The sequence below is a fragment of the Branchiostoma belcheri genome, unplaced genomic scaffold (assembly GCF_001625305.1).
Source record: "Branchiostoma belcheri isolate BF01 breed outbred unplaced genomic scaffold, Haploidv18h27 scaffold208, whole genome shotgun sequence".
NCBI lineage: Eukaryota > Metazoa > Chordata > Leptocardii > Amphioxiformes > Branchiostomatidae > Branchiostoma > Branchiostoma belcheri.
This window is the reverse complement of record NW_017803580.1, coordinates 295,629-315,575: the sequence shown is the minus strand read 5'-3', so window position 1 is coordinate 315,575 and position 19,947 is coordinate 295,629. Positions and strand designations below refer to the sequence as shown.

Below are 19,947 nucleotides of genomic sequence, written 5' to 3'. Positions count from 1 at the left end.
AAAAGCTTGAATGAGTTTTTGTAGACATATGTCCAAGGTATCCCCATACCAAATTTCAGGTCATTTGGTTTTAGTACCTGGGAACCAGATCTCAAAATGTATATTTTTTGCCTGAAAATGGCCAAAAAAACCCAAATAAAACAATTTTTCAAAAAAATGAAAAAAACGCGTCGAGGTATTTGCCCACTCTACCTTCATGCCAAATTTCGTGTTATTTGGCCGGAAAATGGCAGAGATGAATCCATTTAAAGAAATGGCAGGAGAAGGAGAAGAAGGAGAAGAAGAAACATGAGGGAACACAATATGTCTTCACCACTTTGTGGTGAAGCCATAATTATACCTGGCCCCTAGGCCACACCAATTTAATTTCTTGGTTAACGGATTCGTCCGCTTCATTTTTTTCTGATTTGCATAGACATTAAAAGTTCAAAATTCATTGTTTAAATTTTGAACCAGCCTGTTGTGTTGACTTCATGGTTCCTATCGTACCATTTTAGGCCATAATAGGATGCCTAGGCCTGTTTTTATTTTTTATTTTTTTGCCCACCTGCTCCATTATTTTTCTAGAAAAATCCGTTAACCAAGGAATTAAATTGGTGTGGCCCTAGTGTTGGGAAAAAATAAATAATTTCTAGCCTCTAGGGACTGTACAATATTTATTGTGGGAGGGTCAGTCGTCTGGGGGTTGGGTTAAAACAGTTTTTCCTAGGCCCTCCCCAGGTTTCTCAATCTACAGACTTTTTCCACATGCTCAGTTTATCACATACAGTGTATGACATATGACAGCTATGGGACTGGTGAGATGAGGACAGGTGTTAATCACAACCAGGGGAAATTTGGCAGGTTGTCTTCAATTTTTTTGGAGAGTCAAAAATGTTGAGACAGTACAGTACTTAGTTTACAACATTTGTGCAGAGAAGTTCGAGCAGGGTGCGGGGATGGGACCAGTGGGATCTTTACTGACATATATACAATTTTACACAAGAACAAAATTACTGTGAATGTTGTGTGAATGTTGTCTGCAGAAGAAGCTTAGCTATGCTTTTATAGAAATCGTTACATAGGCCACTACAAAATGCGATTGCTGAATTTCGGCTTATTCGCACCACTCGATGCAAATGCCAGCTTTTGAAGGGGATTGTGGGAGATTTGGGCGAATCTACTAGAGTCATAGGGATGCGGAATATGGAAACATAACATTTTGTCGATTCTAATGACTGCCAAATTGTTATGATGGGATAGACGTGAATCATGTTTTTGATTTGAAATTATCACAACGTCGGGTTATTTCATGGATCATTTGAATTTTTTTTCCTAGGCCCTCTCCCAGGTAAAATATTTTTTCCTAGTGTGTGTGTGTGTGTGTGTGTGTGTGTGTGTGTGTGTGTGTGTGTGTGGCTATGAATGGCATAACTTGAGAAGTCTTAAATCTGTCATAGTGATATTTGATATGTGGTAGGTGTTGATGAGACCCAGTAATAATTAGGTTTTGGACCCCCTAGTGGCTTGGACCCCCTACTGCAGCAAAATATCTATTTTTCATATCTCCTATTCTAGACATGCCCATATGCATAGTCATGCTGTTCTCATGATAAGTTCTTGGGGTCAGGAAGAAGTGGCATAAGTTTAGCCCCCTAGGAACTTGTTTGTGAACTGCAGGGGCAGTTGTTGAGAATTAGACTAGGAACATTGACAGATATGATGCAGATGAAGGCCTAACTTGCATAATGAGGATGTAACAATTCCATAGTGGTAAATGTAAAAAATTACGTATTTTCTGCATTGGGAAGGTTTGTGAAGGTGAATATCTCCAAACATAACTTAGTGCAAATCAGGTTTTCTTTGCATAATAGACCCATTCGACTCTCACGGATCGCATAAACTGCTTACGTCACAGGGGGGACATTTCGAAAGAACGTCGTTCTAGAACGCTGAAGTCGAACGTGGCTTGCGCTCATGGTGTCCAACCTGGCAGATCATTTTTTTACTAAAAGGTAGGTAAGTATCTATTTTCTCGGTAATATGTGCGGAAATGACAGGAAAACAGGCATCAACTTTGTATGGTGGCATTCTGTACAACAATTTAAGGTTATTTTGTTCTGTGACGTATGCAGTTTATGCGATCCATGAAAGGAACTTTCGAAATGTCCCCCCTGTGACGTAGTTTCTATTCGAAATGTCCCCCCTGTGACGTATGCAGTTTATGCGATCCGTGAAAGTCGAATGGGTCTATTAATGAGGCCTTCCTTGTTAGGTAAGACTTAGTGCTGCATACCTAAACCCACATTTAGGTTCAGGTCCGGATTCAAGTCCAGAAGTTTAGGTGCAGGCAGACTCGTAAGTCCGGATCTAAACCCATGGCATATACAAAATTGGCAACCTTGCAATGCTGCCTGGGTGAAACTGTGGCCACATGACATGGAGGCTGACTCTTGATGATGCCCGATGGTAATGTTTTCTTCATTTTGCAGCACAGTCTGTCAGATTTTGCGATCTATGGCCGATGTTTTAGGTGGTTAAATGGAAAGAAAAGGGGTACTAGTATGTGATAAGGTTTTTTTTGGTAATACGTCTGGAATCAGTACTATCTTGACTTTTTCGGGCTTGAACCTAAACAGTAAACACTTTTACAAGTCTGGAACCGCTCCAGTGAACTGGTACACAGCACTAGTATTTTAGTAGTAAGACTTATTGGGCAACCCGTTATTTGAATGGAAGATATAGACAACTGATATAATTTATGCAATCTTATAATTTATATGCATGAATATTAATGATGAGAAACAGTTGTTAGTACTAGTAGTAAAGGATTCATTTGTGAAATCTGGAAGTAATTTACCTCTAGTTTCATATTGTCTCAAGCAGTTTCTTTCACACACAACTATCAAACTCTTTTGCCCATGAAAACTTATTTTGACAAGATAAAAATCGACATGTAAAGTACATGTACTAAAGATAATGGAAAGAGGTAATTTCTACCAGCAAAATGAGAAATAGTATTTCAGAAGGTCAAGATATCAATATTATCCTGGGGTAGCATTCCCCGCGAACCACCCAATGATTATCGTGCCTTGGCACAAATCATGATGGTATATGATGTTTGGTATTGTTTTAAGCCCAACTGTGGGAACTCCAAGTCCAAGTGCCTCACAAAAACAAAGGTCCAAGTGCCTCACAAAAACTTTGTTTTTTGAGCAAGTTTCAAAGTTTGAGCAGAAATTTAGACATGACCGATATATTTGTTTCTTTTGGGGTGTTATTTTCTTTTATTTGATTGGGGATATGTTTTAAGAAAATACAATGTATGATGTAGCCATGCTTAGGTTTTAATGTAATGTCACCGATTACATTGATTTCCCTTGGTTACTTGCTTCGAGTTCCAAAGTATAAGTTTTAGTTTGTATCTCACGTATTTTACTTGTTGAACTTGTGAAAGTACTGTTGGCCCCTGGTTACAGGTCATAGCAGGGACCCTACATGTATTTCAAATTTTTTCAGCATTTAGAGAAGCTAATAAGTTTGTGCCCTCTAGCACCTTCCCGGTGTACTGCAACTGAAATATGTTGGTCATGATTTTAGGCATGTAAGTAGCTTGCAAAGAAATGTACTCATTTAAATGCAAATTAGGACTTAATTGGTATAATTAATGAAGAAATTTTATATACATGTAAGTCTAACATTGTCAATAATATTAGACATCGACACATGTACATATTATATGTACATGTTTTTTATACCATATAACTCAGGGTAGTCAGTCTCCCAGAGAGAGAGAGAGAGAGAGAGAGAGTCAGAACATTAGAATGAATGACAGGTTTATTCGTCAAAAATACATGGGCTGAATTGTGTAGCAATGCCAGATTAAGAAATATACTTAAAAGTATATTAATAGTGATTAAGAGAAAGTGAGTCTTAAAACCTACAGTCAGATTTGAACATTCAATCATTAGATTAATAAATCATAAAATGCAAATGTAAGGGGCAAACAGATTATTAAGAAGAATGCCACACATAGTTCCTTAGTAATTCACTGATTAATGATGGAATTTCATACTTTTGACATATCCAACTTAGTTTTAAATAAACCTAAAACTTTATCCTTACCACGCATAGATTATGTAAATGTAGAAGTTATTTGCATAATGACTGTGGAATTCTACCAAAGGATGCATGGGACTTTCACAGTTAACGAGACCATCAATTAAAATAGATTCTGCTAATCACAGCCATTGTCCTGTTTGTCAAGAAATTTCTAAAAAAAGTCTTAATTGTTAGTAAATATCTCCCAGGGCTAGGAGATTTTTGATATCTTGTCTGCAGGTGTGAAAACCCAACTCATTTTCATCCTGTATATTTACATGCCTGATGAATATTGGCCACACCCAAAAACCATTGATTACCTTCCAGTCCTCTGCCTTTTGTTGCCCAATGATTTGACATTCTGTAGGAGGGATTATTATATCCCAGCTCCCCAAGGCCTGTCCATGTGCAATCCAATTAACGAAGGCCCACTCCTGCTGCAGTGCTGTACCCTTGACGGGCTGGCACACAGCCCAAGTGTACTGAGCCTGTCTGCAGCCATTGTTCCACACAATGGACGGATGGCACAACAGCTGGGTCTGTCTGATGACATGGGTAGACAGGGAGATACATATTGAGTGTGCGGTGTAGTTTGCTAGTATAGGACGCAGTACGTTGTCAGAAGCTCTCATGATATATTGCAGACCGGGGAGACCTGGAGCTTTCTAAAACTGATCATTTTGAATCAACTCTATTTGGGAAGGACACTGGAAGCAGAGTCTTCATTTTGAGAATTGAAGCAGGATAAAATTGTACTCCTGTTGGTAGAGGTCCAATTCAAGGTTCTAGGTTATGGAGAAAATATGTATACATCATCGGATGTGGTAAAGTACGGCGTACCTGCTGATGGAAGTTGTGGAGTTGTCATCTGGCTGTGGCTGATCTACTTGTGCTTATTGCGACTTTCCATTTGGCCGTAACGTCTGACACAGACGGGGCAGTCATGGTGTGTGTTCTGTGGAGGGTGGTTGGTGTATGTGGTGTGAGAGCAGCTGCAGTATGAACCATGCCTTCATGTGAGAAGATCCTGGAGTATATCTGCTGTCCTGGCTTCTACAGGTAGGAGTGTGGACACACCTTCTGTGTAGACACCTATCAGTACTGCCATGGTTTCTTACTAGTGCTGCATACCTAAACCCAATTTTAGGTTCAGGTCCGGATTCAAGTCCAGAGGTTTAGGTTCAGTTCCGGACTCGTAAGTCTGGACCTAAACCCATGACATATACAAAATTGCATGTTGGCAACCTTGCAATGTTGTCTGGGTGAAACTTTGGCCATATAACATGGAGGCCAGTACTTGACGATGCCCAATGGCAATGTTTTCTTCATTTTGCAGCAAAGATTTTACAATCTACAGAAGGTTTTACGTGGTTTGGGAAGAAAGAGGGTAGAAATGGTCTTTTATGGTAATAAGTCCGGACTCGGTTCTTGACTTTTAGGTTTTTTTGGACTTGAACCTAAACATTCTTACAAGTCTGGATCCAAGTCCAGTGAACCGGTATGCATCACTATTTCTTACTGAGCGGTAGATGACCAGTGTACAAAATACTTTTTTGAACCAGGTTGCCCAGTGGGCAACCTACGGCAAAAATTAGGTTACCCATCAGAATTTTAGGTTGCCCCACCTATAAGTTACTACTTTCCTCAAATTAAGTAATGTTACATACATAAACCCTTGACAATATTTCTAACAGCCTTTAGTAACTTAACTGTTACTAGTAAATAGCCATTAATACCTAAAATTAAAAAGCATCTACAGTGGTGCAAGCCAAGTGGGCATGATTTCGTGGGGGAGGGGCATTCTTAAAATTCAGGTAGCACACTGGGCTACCTGGCTTCAAAAGTAGGTTGCCCCAAGTAAAATTTAGTTGCCCGGGGTAACTGGGCAACCAGGTATTTTGCACACTGATGACACAGGGAAAGTCTCAAAAATGTGAACTAATTTTGTGCTAGCCTGGATGCCAGTCACCCATAGCACACTGGACCCAAAGTATCTTAGTGCACACAGGATAACTCAGGCCTAGTGTGCTATATGGGTCTGGCACCCAGGCTAATTTTGTGCACAAAACTGGAGACTCCGAGTGTTATGTCAAACAATAGTTACATTAGTTTATTGTATCATTGTATTTTATGTATCAAATGTTGATACATAATATAGGCAGCAAACTAACGTGTAATGTTGACATTGATTTAACACGGGCTAATGATTTATAAATTTGAATTTATCATTTTGGATTCATCACCCGAGACCCTCTCCCCCCTCATTTACTCAACCTTGTTGAAAAGCAGCCATAAGACTAAATAAAGGCTTCGATTTGAATTGAATAAATTTGATAATTTTCTAAAACATTTGACATAAAACTATTAGTTAAGTGACGAATATCTGAGAGATGAGAAAATAATATAAAGAGAACGTGTTCATACTTGTGTAATTTTTGGAGATATAAGATCATTTAATTTAACAGATGGAATAATCAGTGCAAATAAGGACCTTATTTACAGGTTTGCATAATCAATAAAACAGTGTATGTCAGCATAAATAATGGAGGCTGTATATTTGTGTCAGGTATATATTTTATATTTACATAAGAAGCTATGAAAATTAAGTAAACATTATTTGTCATGGTAAGTGTTTAATTACCATTGAGGTCTCTCTGCACTTTTCCTGAATCAGTAGCATGTTTGTAGACATCCCTATTTAGTTCACATTAAATTAGTTGTTTGAATTTGTTAAGTGTGAAGTTTACATTTCTTTGCGCGTTCCATTCATTTTTGTTATCGCACCTCTATATATATGGCCCAAGGGCTATCAAACTGGAGATTGGCGCCGCCCTATACACTATTCTGTATCTGTATCTGTATCTGTATAGCCGGTATAACCGCCTTTCGGCATAACACACCAGCTTCGCAGGCACGCGGCGCGGCGGCAGCTGGCTATATTACACCGATCGACTTGTTACACCTAACCCTTGAACTTCTAGCTCTAGACTTTGTTTAAAGCTATCTATTGACAATGCCCCTACTGTACTTGGTGACAGTGAGTTCCACTCTGCGATAGTTCTAGGAAAGAATGAATTCTTGAACACCTCAATCCTTGGTTGATAACTCTGGTACTTGAATGCGTGGCTATTTCTTTTTCTCTTCTGGGCTGGTATTAGGTACTTAGTAGTTGGGACATCCACCAGTTTATTAGTCATTTTGTACATCATGCATAGTCTAGACATCTTTCTTCTGTCTTCCAGTGAGGTCCACTGTAGGTTCCTTTTCATTTCCGTGACACTAGCACCTGTTACATAGTTGTTCATACAGAATCTTGCAGCTTGATTCTGTACCCTTTCCAATTTGTCTTTGTCTTTCTTTGTATATGGATCCCATACTGTCGCAGCGTATTCTGGTCCAGGAAAGACTTCAACATATCTTTTATGTCACTGTATTGATAATGAATGTACTTGAATGAGAATACAATATTAATTGTAACCCTTACCTGCAGGACCCAGGCAGAGATGGCGCACACATGCCGCGGGACCATCAACCTGGCGGGCGCGTACATCGACGTGGAGGACTCGTGCAACTTTGTCATCTCTAACGGCGGCACCCAGTGTTACCACCTGAAGGCCAGCTCCGAGGTGGAGCGTCAACGCTGGGTCACCGCGCTGGAACTGGCTAAGGCCAAGGCCATTCGTCTGATGGAGTCTGGGGCGTCTGGTGAGGAAGTCTTCTACATTCTACTTCTTTGTTTCTTTTCTCTGTTTCGCATAACCGGTAAACTGCCTTAAGGCGTAACACACCAGTTTTGTACATGTACGCACATGTACAACTTCTAATTCATATGCATGGCACTAAGCTTGAATCCTCCCTGCCTGCAAAATTGCAGGTTGCAGTGGGTATTTCTAGCCCTGGTGACCAAACTGGAAATGGACAAAAACATGCATATACATATTGTAGTTTTTCCATAGCGATGAGCACACATCATACATGTACTTATAGTTCATCTTTTCCTTCTTTCCACTGAAAGGAGGTTTCTCTGGGAGGTATGGAAATAAATGATGCTCTTATCATCACATTAACATGTATACAGTTGCAGTTTGTACAATTGTCCCTAGAGGTCGCTAGTAATCCTTCATGCCATGCTAGCAGGACATCCTGGTCACCTTAGCTGACCTTTCCATTATAGAAATGGCATCCATACATAATCCTGCAGGAAAGGTCATCTGATGTAGATTATAATCATGGCAAGGATGTTGTTATGAATTAACGACTGTTGTATTGTGGGCTGGATGGAGTAGGAAAAAACACACTTCACTCTGATCATTACAATTATAACAATTAACCTTGAGTCTTGACATGTTACGGGTTTGGAGTGACAAGCCTCGAAATTAACTTTTCTTCCTATTGCCCCAGCACTGTCTCAAAAATAAATTTCTATTGTCCCAAAGTGAGGATGAACTGTCCCAACCTGTATTTTGGGAAGTATTGTATGACTTCAACTTGAAGTCAACTTTATTTTGCTTATGTTCACTCCCAGGTGCACTATTATTAAACATTTGCAGCCAAACAGTAACTGACCTAGCCAAATACTTAACACTTGAAACTAGGCAGGGCTGGAAATACTGGGCGCATGTGCAGCTTAGTGCACCCAAATTTGGAGCTGTGCACCCAATTTTTATGTGGGTGCACCGGTGAACCTAAATATTTTCTTAGGTCTAACGTAATGTAAAGATGTTAAATGTATAGTTACAGTTACAGTATATTCTTACTAATAACATCTAAGTGTCAGTAAATGTAATACAATCATAATGATTGTATTATATCTTATTAATAACATCTAAGTGTCAGTAAATATAATACAATCATAATGATTGTATTATATTTACTGACACTTAGATGTTAAGAATATGCAGTAGCCGTAACTATTACATTTAACATCTTTACATTACGTTAGACCTAAGAAAATATTTGGGTGCACCAGTGCACCCACATAAAAAATTGGGTGCACAACTCCAAATTTGGGTGCACTAAGGTGCACATGCGCCCAGTATTTCCAGCCCTGCCTAGTTTCAAGTGTGTAGTATTCGGCTAGGTCAGTTACTGTTTGGCTGCGAATGTTTAGAAATTTTTAAAACATAATTCAAGGTGGATGGGAAATTCGGCCATGGTTGGCTGGTATTTGGGAATAGGTCAGCAGTGGTTGGAGCATGTTTGAGGGTCAAATTTGACTCAGATTTAACTCAAATTTGATATGATTCATGCAAAAGGTAGGCATGGCTCAAACCTGGTCAGACGGCTCCCTAACTGCAGCCGACCTTGGTTGGTTGGTGTTTGGGATGAAGGTTAGTGGAAAGTCTGAATGTGTGACAGGAGTTACCTGTATTTCTAGTGGTATGACCCATTATGTCAGCTGATATCTGCAGGCAATTATTTAGATAATAGCTGTAGTGCTGCAGACTAAAGGTCACTCTACAACATGGTCTGTCACAGGCTGCCATGACTCATACCTGTCTACTTCTGTAATGTTACAGTACTTCCTGTGCCCTGGGCACTTTGCACTGTCCACTATGTAAAACTGTCCAGGACTACAACTTTTCAGTCGTATGGAAACACTGACCAGGAAACAACCATGTGAAAGTCAGTCTGTACTGATGTTTGGGAGGAAAGTCCAGTATGGCTTTCTGTACGGGATATTATAATTGTACGTGTGGAAGATAGCGATTGCTTTTAACCATCATGGCCATGGCCAAAACTGTGCTGCTGTTCATGCTCAAAGGGCCCAGAAACTGCCGGCGTCGACGGAAACCCTGGCGATTGGGTGGTAAGTACAGTACTGTAGCAGAGAGTCATGTGGATGTGTCTAAACCTACCAGCCAGAAAGTTGTTTTAGGTGTGGGCACAGAACACTGAACTGGTTGGACAAGTACGTAGCTACATGTACAAAGACTTTAGTACTTGTACATGGGTTACTCTGTGAAGCTCCTTACATACATACAATGTACAGTATAGCTGAAGTAAAGAAACCACTGCCCAGTGACATTATGCTTATTGATTAATGTTCATGATGAGTATGATGGATGTTTTGTATTGTTCTACATGTGTGCTATCCTTCATAAAGGCATAACATTTCAATAATGTGATGTTATGTCAACATTGGTGTCAGACATACATTAATTAATGTTCTGTCACTCTTTGTTTTCTTGTATTCATGTCTGTTGACATGTACTACAGTAACTGGTTATGTAAAATTCCCCAGACTTGCCAATTCGCAACTACAGTGTCATGTATTTTTCTATTCTGTGACACTGGCGAAGACCATATTAATTAAATCAATTGGTTCTCGTATTCTCCCACGTAATTTTTTTATGATTTGCCAAAAAAAGAAGGATTCAGATTCACTGGTTCACTCAGTGCACTGAAGCTAGGTGTTACTGGTTTACTGTGCACTGTAGCTAGGTGTTACTGGTTCACTGTGCACTGAAGCTAGGTGTTACTGGTTCACTGTGCACTGAAGCTAGGTGTTACTGGTTCACTGTGCACTGAAGCTAGGTGTTACTGGTTCACTGTCCACTGAAGCTAGCTAGGTGTTACTGGTTCACTGTGCACTGAAATTAGCTGCTAACAATGCAAAGTAATTCTGACATGATGTAATAATGTATTTTCATTGTTACAATGTACATCTAGTAAGGTTTGCAGTTCCAAATTTAAAGTATTGTCATATAGTGTTAACAACACTGAGCTAATGCAATCCCAAATATAAAGTATTGTCACGTAAGAAATTGTTAACTTAGATTATAATAGTAATAATAAAACATTTGTCAGTTATTGAGAATGTTGTACAAATTACTGTGCATAATAGTATCACTGCAGTAAAACCTAGCTTCCCTTAAATGTAGCACCCTGTTCTCATACTACTCTACATGTACATCAATGGCTTAGGAACAGTTAATTAGCCTGTACCTGGCTTCTCGTTTTGCTCCATTTTACCGGTCCATATATTGTGTAGTATGGGTAAAAACCTTGTTTGTTCAAAAGGACAGGAGCCCGTGCGGCCGTTGACCACAGAATACTTCTGCTCTGGTCTCCTAGCAACCCCGTGGAAGGTTTGATAGTCCACTCTGGCTCAGGTTAAAGAGTTTGAGTAAAAATAATCATTAACCACACACATGGTGATACAGGAGGAAAGATGTGTCCTGTATGCCAGTTAAACAAGGCAGTTTCATATTTGTCTCATGTCAATTAGGTTAATGTTATAATAACTTATATCATTATTGTAATAGTTAAAGTATCATCGTGTAGTTTATGTAGTATTCTATACAAGTTTACAACTTAGGGTATATGTATAGCATAGGTGTTCTGTATTATTAAAATCTCATATGATTATGAGAAAGGGATCATAGTGCCATGAGTACCTTTCCTACAACATATTTTAATACCAGTGTAGGAAATGTTTCTACACAATTAATACTGAACTTGATGAAGATGAAATTATAGGAATCTGAGCAGAACTTTAGTCTGAAAAAGTTTGTCCAAGTGAGAAGACAGTGCGAGGGAGGCAGGCATGTACATGTACATTGTATAAACTGTCCACTCACAGTTGTCAAATATATGATAAATACATCACAAAGTCTATTGATATTTTAAAAAGTTTACATGTGAAAGAACCTGTGTGAAAAAATATAAAATCAAGCTTAATTAGTGGTGCATACTGGTTCACTGGACTTGGATCCGGACTTGTAAGAATGTTTAGGTTCAAGTCCAAAAAAACCTAAAAGTCAAGAACTGAGTCCGGACTTATTACCATAAGACCATTTCACATACCCCTTTTCTTTCCAAACCGCGTAAAACCCTCCATAGACTGCAAAATGGAGAAAACATTGCCATCGAGCATCGTCAAGTACTGGCCTCCATGTTATGTGGCCAAAGTTGCATCCAGACAACATTGCAAGGTTGCCAACATGCAATTTTGTATATGTCATGGGTTTAGGTCCGGACTTACAAGTCCAGAACTGAACCTAAACCTCTGGACTTGAATCCGGACCTGAACCTAAAATTGGGTTTAGGTATGCATCACTAAGCTTAATATATCTCTACAACAAAACCTTACGGTAATTTTATACTAGTACTAGCTTGTCCATGTATATCTGAGAAATTCAAGTGATTTTCAAATGTTCAAGTTTCATGGAAGATACTATACATCACTATTTTTTCATGGTACTTTTATATTCACAGTTTTCTGTATCGCAAACTTATCATTACTGTGCACTGTGAAATAATTTGGCAACTTTCTTTTTTGCCGCATCTGCCCCTACCGCAAACGCATAGTTCTGCAAACATGTCCAAGCCTCGAAATTAACTTTTTTTACTATTGTCCCAGCATTGTCCCAAAAATAAATTTCGAATTCGATTGTCCCAAAGTGAGTATGTATGGTCCTAACCTGTTTTTCGGGAAGTACGGTATGTATGACTTGAACTTTATTTTGCTTATGACTCCCAGGCACGTTATAATTACAGAGTAGACAAGAAATTGGGAGGGGGGCTTTTCTGGAGCCAAAAGCTGGGACGCATGCGTGATTATACAAGAGAAGGGTTGACATTCTGATGTTGACTATTCACACTTGACTATTGTCCCAGAAATGTCCCAAAGTGTCTTTCTAGTTGTCCCAGCCTAAATTTTACCGGTCAGTGGCTATCGGGACACTGTTAATTTCAAGCCACGATGTCCAGTTTTTCTCAGACCGCTATTTATTTTTGCTGCCATGTGAAAATAAAGTGATTTACTGTATGAGAAAATCAACCAATTCACAAGGGACCTAGAAATCATGGGTTCTTCGAACATACAATAACATAATGATAGATTACAAGTTGTAGATTTTATCTATTTATGTAAATTATTTTACTCGGTTACATTTTTCGTTAGTCCTGCATATTTTCTGACATGTGCAAAGTACTTTGATTTTTAGACACGTGAGTTTTCACTCGCAAATTTTTCACATGCAGAAAACCTTTCCCCATAGAAATGTGCAGCTGTAACATTAGATACTTCAGTGGATAAAGGGAAATAAATGTTCCCCTAGGCAATGGCCAATAGCAGCGCATTCCAGGCAGTCAGTTGACAGTGGCAAGTATCACTCATTGCATGATGTATAATTTATAGGCAGATTAGTGGATTCTCACCAAGGACGTTGTCAAGAGCACAGTCTATATGTGGAACGTCAGATTACTAACAGAACGGGGGAGGGGGGTGCGGCAGGCTTGGCATGGTTAGCATACTTCTAGGTCAACCAGAGATCACATGTTCCCGATTTAAACTCCAGTGGAGGCTATTTCAGGAATTTGAGGAGCTCTTTTAGTGATGTGGAGTGTCTGAAAACCCTTAAGTGAGCCTTGTGATTGGTTGTTGATAAATTTGTCTTACAGCTTAGGTGGCCTGTCTGACAAACAAGCAATATCAACTTTCTTTGCTTGTTTTTTTTTGGTAACATTATAATACTTAATACAAGTTGCTGCTATAATGGATGTGTTTAGTATTTATCAAATGTTCTTAATTACTAGTAAGTGCAAGGAAGTAGTGTCATTATTTATATATATATGATTTCTGAAGAATACATATTACAGTCCATTGCCAAGGAAGACATTTTGGGAAGAATTATGTAACAGTATATAGTGTTATATAACATGAAGGTATAATTATTCTAGAAAGGTTGTGGTGATTGTTGGCTTCTCAGATCCTTGCCAACCCCCATACAGAGCCCCAGAGAGACATACAGAGGGCATAGTGTGCCAAGAAGGTGACCTGTCTTTTGTGGTAATTCATGGGGAATGGATCAGAGGTTTTGCATAGGATGGAATTGTAGGGACTCAGGAAGAGACAGAAAAGGACAGATGTGCAGTAGAACTGGAATAGACTGGAAAACTGCAGTCGATGTGGGACTGACCCCTGATACCCAGAAGAAGTAGTGGTTGTGGCTGTGTAGCAGGTCTGGTACTGACTGGTGTACAGCGTGGTAGGAGGAGGTGGGATGTGGACAGTACGAGCATGTCGGTGTCATGGCGGCAGCGGGGTGAAGCGGCGGATCATGGCGTGCACGGCGTTCCTGACGTGCTGGTGTGGCGAGCGTTATAACGACGACAGGTCGGAGAGGAGCGGCCGTTCCCAGGCCACGTGTGGGTCGTCATGTGCCTGTATGTCTGCTGACTGATGCTGCAGGGCCAGAGGCTCCCAAGGGGGATCCTTTTTTATTATATGAATATTCATGGGCTTTTAGTGTAGCTCTAATTTCTGATTTGATTACATGTGTACCTTCACCAAGAACGGTAGGTTTTTGTAGCATGGTTTAGTGGCATTATAATATTATAATTATAGTTGTTGATGGATTTATATAAACTTGTGCAGTTAGGTCTTGGCCTATATCGAAGAAATAGTTAGATTTTGGGACCCTGGGTGATTTTCGTATCTATAGGAACTGATGCAGATTGTCCTTGTTTTCTATTTTATTATTATGCTACATCATGATATCTGGATGCTGGGTAGTTCTTGTACTTCCATTGGAAAGAAGTGACAAAAGTTTTGGGCCCTCTATAGCTAGCAACTTTTGTTGGAACTGCATGGGCAGTTCTTCAGCTGTAGACTTTCCAACAGGATAAGTCCAGACTAGGGGTGGGTACCAGTTCAGCCGGACCGGTTTAAACCAGAACAACATTTGGGAACCGAGTCCAAGAAACCGAAACGCAATTTACCATGTTCATCAGACCTGATGTACATTTCTGTAGATTGTACACACATCTTTAAATTCACATATTCTGGCCATGGCAGGTAAAGAAAATAACCATGAATCAAACGATATAACCTACATCCATGTTTGTGTGTTAAGTTTCTGTAACTGTGTTCAGCTTCAAATTGGCCTGAAAAAAGTTTGTGCACCACGAGATGGATACCAACTCTACCAAGCGATGCAGTCATGTGTCCATATACATATAAATTTTCACTCCAAATTTTGGAGAATTGTCGGCATTCAGTGTTCAAACAGATTAAAAAGGGGACAAAGAACATTGTTTCTTTCTTGTGCATGTGTATTTAATCCGGTTTGGGATGTATTTATGCCGCCTTGAACAAATTCTAGCGCTCGCATTGACGCAAACTGTGGCCATCTTAGATCTGTGTCAAGTCTCAAGGTTTCTCGAGCCGCAAATCTCGCGAGAGATGCAATTATCAACACTCGCTAGAGGGCTGTCCAAGATCTGATATTATTACTACTGTCATGACTGTACGACAATAATCAGGTCCAGGTTTAGGTTCGGACCTGAACCTGATCCTCTGAACCTGATCCGGACCTAAACCTGAATTTTCTGAACCGGTACCCACTGGTCACAGACAGGTTATTTTGGGGACTATATATATGTAGATTATTGAGTATTTAAATACGTATGCACTGTAAAGTGTAAGACATGCAAATTAGGTGACTTCTATAATCATAATATGATATCGCCTAAGGAAGATACATGTATGGACTACCTAATGGTGTTGTGGAACTGTGGTTCTGAAAATTTCCCCAGGGATCCCTGTCAGTACTTCAATACCGGTAAAGTAATCCCCTGGGGAATTGGTGAGGGTGTGAATAGGTCGATCTAACTATAGGAAAAGGTACATGTTTTCTTTTAGTCAATTGAATAGTCTTATTAAAGAACTCAACTAGTTTATGTAGTTAACTGTTTTTACAAAACCTCTGGATTGATGAGAATAATTTTATCAATTTCTTTTGGCAGTCAACCAATTAAAACTGCAATGCACAAAAAAAAGATTTTTTTTCTATCGTCAGTTTGTTTTGGGCACAAGCTGGAATGATAACAATTTTCTGGTGTTTACATAGGTCGATATTTGATTTGTCTCTGCAGCCACAAAAGATCTGCTTGGAGATTATCATTTAGTATGTCCGGTTCAGTTGCTAGGCAGCCCCGCCCACCGGGTGGCCGGGAACACATCCATAATCATGGTTAGCCCAGCTGTCAGCCTCTCCCCTACTGAGCATGTGTGGTGACCTGTGACCTGATTTATTATTCGGGATGATTTTCTAGCGCTGGTGGCAGACATCTGGCTTTGGATTTTGATTTGACACACAGGATGCGTCTGTAGGTACGTGCAGTTGACATTATTGGGTACAGGAAAGCGTGCAGAGGGAGCAGAAGTGAGGTGTAGCCTGTTTCTTGGCAGATAGAATCTCCATGTAGGTGGGCAGGGGCTGGTATTGGACTCTACCCTCATCAGTTAATCTGTCACATGAGCCATGATGAGGAGGGTTTTCTGGCGGGTACCTTGTGACCTGCTGGTTTGATTGACAGGTGGGATTAATGAGATTAATGTTGTGGTTGGGCAGACCCTGAGGAGACAAAGCCTTGTCCCTCCCAACTTCACATCCATCCTGCCATGTCAGCTGATGGGACACAGACTCACCGGCAGGGGAGGGGAGGGTCTGCTCGGGGGTTGTAACAACACCTTTCATACCGTCAAGTCCACCAGAGCAGCTCCTTTAACCCCCTTCTGAGATTGTTGTTATACAGTAATAAATAGATTGCCAAGTTTGTATCTGTGACTAATACCAGAGTTCTGGTAAATGATTCATGTTCAACAAGAATATTGACATCATCGTTTGTCATACCCTTAATTTAAACCCCTGGAAATTGGGTTTTAGATTTATACTATTGCAGGTAAGAGATACTGAATACACATGTATGATGTGAGATATAAGCCAACGCTTTGTGCATTTGTACTAATAGAGTCAAGTTTGAAGGGAGAAAATCTTGAGAGAAGGTCTCTGCACTAGTATACGTGTTTGTTGTAGAAAACTGTACAAACACATGCGTGTAGGGACTTTATCTGTCTCAGTCTACAGTTGAGGAACATCTCTTGTAAATTGTCCAATGTCCAAAAGAATTGCATCTTTTTCCAAATTTCAAATAGGGAAAGAACTAAATAATGTTTGTATTTAGTATGATTTTAGCTACATGTATATTACAAGTGGCATTCTACAGTGTACTTTGGCCTGTTTGCCATACATGTACTTATAAGTTATATTTACCAGGGTTCCTTCTTTGTTAACTTAAGATAAGACTGTCATGGGGTGAGGCTTACAAGCTATTATTTTTTTGCTTTTTTTTTTATATGCTGTTTTTTTTAAAATCATATGTCAGTTTTCGATTGTACATGGTTTCTTGTTTGATTTTGGGACTTGATATAACTTGATATGTTTTGAGACTTGATATGTTTTGGGAGTTCATACCTTCAAAGCTGACAACATTGATAACGGCTATAAGCAGGGTCCCCTAGGATTTATAGGTAACTACATGTATGGTACTTCCAAGTCAGGGATGTGATAAAAGATATTTGTGGGAATTAGGATGGGGTAGGATTAAGGCTTTTTTAAGTAATTTGAAGAAGGTTATGTTTTTGGTAGCACTTGGATGTATGTATACTATGTTACAATGTGGTTTAGCACAAAAAAGTATGTACAGGTCCAGTGTCAGGTTTGCAATAGCATCAAACTGTGAGCCAGCATACGCTGTTTCAGAGAATAATGGTGACTTGTATTGTATAGTTGGACTGATATTGAATTGTTATCGTCTTGACCTTTGACTTTAAGGTTGTGACATAACCCTGAATGAACTTTGACCAGCACGTCGGCAGAACGCACTGCACCTGCGCGAAACCCGTAATGTATTGTGCATAGCACTTCGACAGAATGTCTTATATAAGGTCGTACTAGCGCATATAAGGTTAACATCCCGTCTTTAGTTTCCAAATGTTTCTTAGGAAAGGATATCCTCTGCAACAGGCAAAATTCTGATGCAACGTTGACCAAAAATCCACCGAAAATTGCGAAAATACAGGGTTCTGCGCAGGCGCAGTACGTTCTGCCGACGTGCTACTTTGACCTTATCCGACAAGACAGGGATCCCTGGAGACTTTATGTCATCAATAAGACTAGAGTTCTAGAGCCTTGACTTGTTCGTATACAGGGTTCAAAATACCCACTCTCACCATGCAAATTATGGTTTCTGTGAATTACTGGAGATAACAGGTTGCAAGTTAAGGCTTCTATAATTACTGTGTCCTGTCTCAGCCAGTATGGGAGTGATACCTCTACAGGTGGTCTGGCTTACGGCTTGCCTTCTTAAATAAGTACCCCATTTGCATGGATTATATCAGTTGATCATATTCTACACCCAATGACAGCCTTATCTTAACAAAAATGCTATTATAGCACTTCCTCATAAATTATGCAAATGAGGCCATGATTTAATAAATTATGTTTGTTGATGTTCACCTTCACTTAACTTCCAAATGTGGCAAGTATGAAATTCCCAGAAGTTACAACTATGAAATTATAAAAAGTTGCCATTTATTATGCAAATTAGGTCCTCATTTACATAATCTATATCCTCAGATGTTTTTTCTCGTTCTCACAAATGTCACAAGTGTTTCATAGGTCTATTATCGAACAAAGCAGATTTATAGAATTTCCTCATTAATTATGCAAATTAGCTCCTGATTTGCATAATTGTCATCTGATCATGTCAAGCATCACTTCAACTACCTACATACCAAAAATCACGACAATCCGTCAACCGGTTCTTGAATTATCCTCATTCCAAAAAATTTCAACAAATGCTCCTGCAGTTCCAGAACAAGCCGCTAGGGGACCCAAACTCATGTCACTTCTTCCCTATCCCAAGAGCTATCTGCCATCCAAACTTTGTGACCCTAGCATGTCCAGATCACGAGATATCAAAACCGGAAGTTCTGCTGCAGTACCTAGGAAAGCCACCAGGGGGCCCAAAATCTAATCATTTCTAGGTCTCATGAAGACCTACCCACCTACCAAGTTTCATTCCAATCCATCCACTGCTTCTCGAGTTATCTTGCTAAACCACACACACACACACACACACACAAACACACAAACACACCCACAGACAAACGCTACTGAAAACATAACCTTCTTGGCGAAGGTAATAAACAGTCAGTGTTGACGGCAACCTGAAATATTGATTGGTTTACAGTGCACGTGGGCAACCTAGGTGAAAAAGTATTTGGAACCCTGTTACATTAAAGTATTGTGTTCAAACTTCTGCTATCTTTTCTTGCCTTCTGTGTCTGTATGATGTCATCATCACTGACCACTACTGGACATTACCCAGATGAAGAAGAATACTGTCTGGCCAATATAGAGGAACTGCCCACACCTAAAAAGGATTTAAGGGACTGTCCATTACAGAAGGAGGGGGTGGTGTGTCGCCATCGTGCCCTATCATCTCCATACCCAGGTCCTATATATACAATGTTCTGATACGATTAATTGCATTTCTACATTGTACTAATTTGTAGTCTTCCAAATAACTTATTTTTTCCAGCTTAAGCCAAGATGCCTTGTAATTGTATAATTTTTTGCAGACATACATACGTAATATTATCTTAATCTTAATATGTTGTGTACCCAATATTTTGTTTGCACTCCCAAAGTTTTTAGGCTGGGTGCACTGGTGTACCATTCTCATAAATTGCATAATGAATATCCAGCCCTGCTTACCACACACTACATGTACATGTACCATCGCAATAATCAAGTTTTGATAGACGGCTATTCCGAGATCAGGGTGCGCCAAAGGGTTGCACTTGGGCCAATTTTTCAAGTTTTATATTTTTCTACTTTCAGTGCAGAAAATCGCACTAGAGGTGTTACCATACATTGCACTTTTTAAATTTTTGGATAGAGACGTTCAGTTCAAAAGTTGTGCTCTTCCAAACTTTAGCCCACTCATTTCAGATGTGGCCGGCAACGGACACTACTAGCTAAGCTGTAGTGTTCCGTTGCCCGGTCCACA

General features: G+C 39.7%; 1 protein-coding gene across 3 annotated transcripts in view; it reads left to right on the top strand.

Moving 5' to 3' along the window:
* The window catches only part of LOC109469559 (oxysterol-binding protein 1-like), a 50,234-nt gene that overhangs the window by 7,183 nt on the left and 23,104 nt on the right, over nt 1-19,947 (top strand). Inside the window, exons 1-2 of one of the 3 annotated variants that reach the window (XM_019768092.1) lie at nt 13,876-14,253; nt 19,264-19,389. In XM_019768092.1, coding sequence (XP_019623651.1) covers nt 14,091-14,253; nt 19,264-19,389 — 289 coding nt within the window. In that variant the 5' untranslated portion in view covers nt 13,876-14,090. Of the gene's footprint in view, nt 1-7,570; nt 7,786-9,551; nt 9,890-13,875; nt 14,254-19,263; nt 19,390-19,947 lie in introns of those variants that run through there. The other 2 variants (XM_019768091.1, XM_019768093.1) reach the window with 2 other exon arrangements.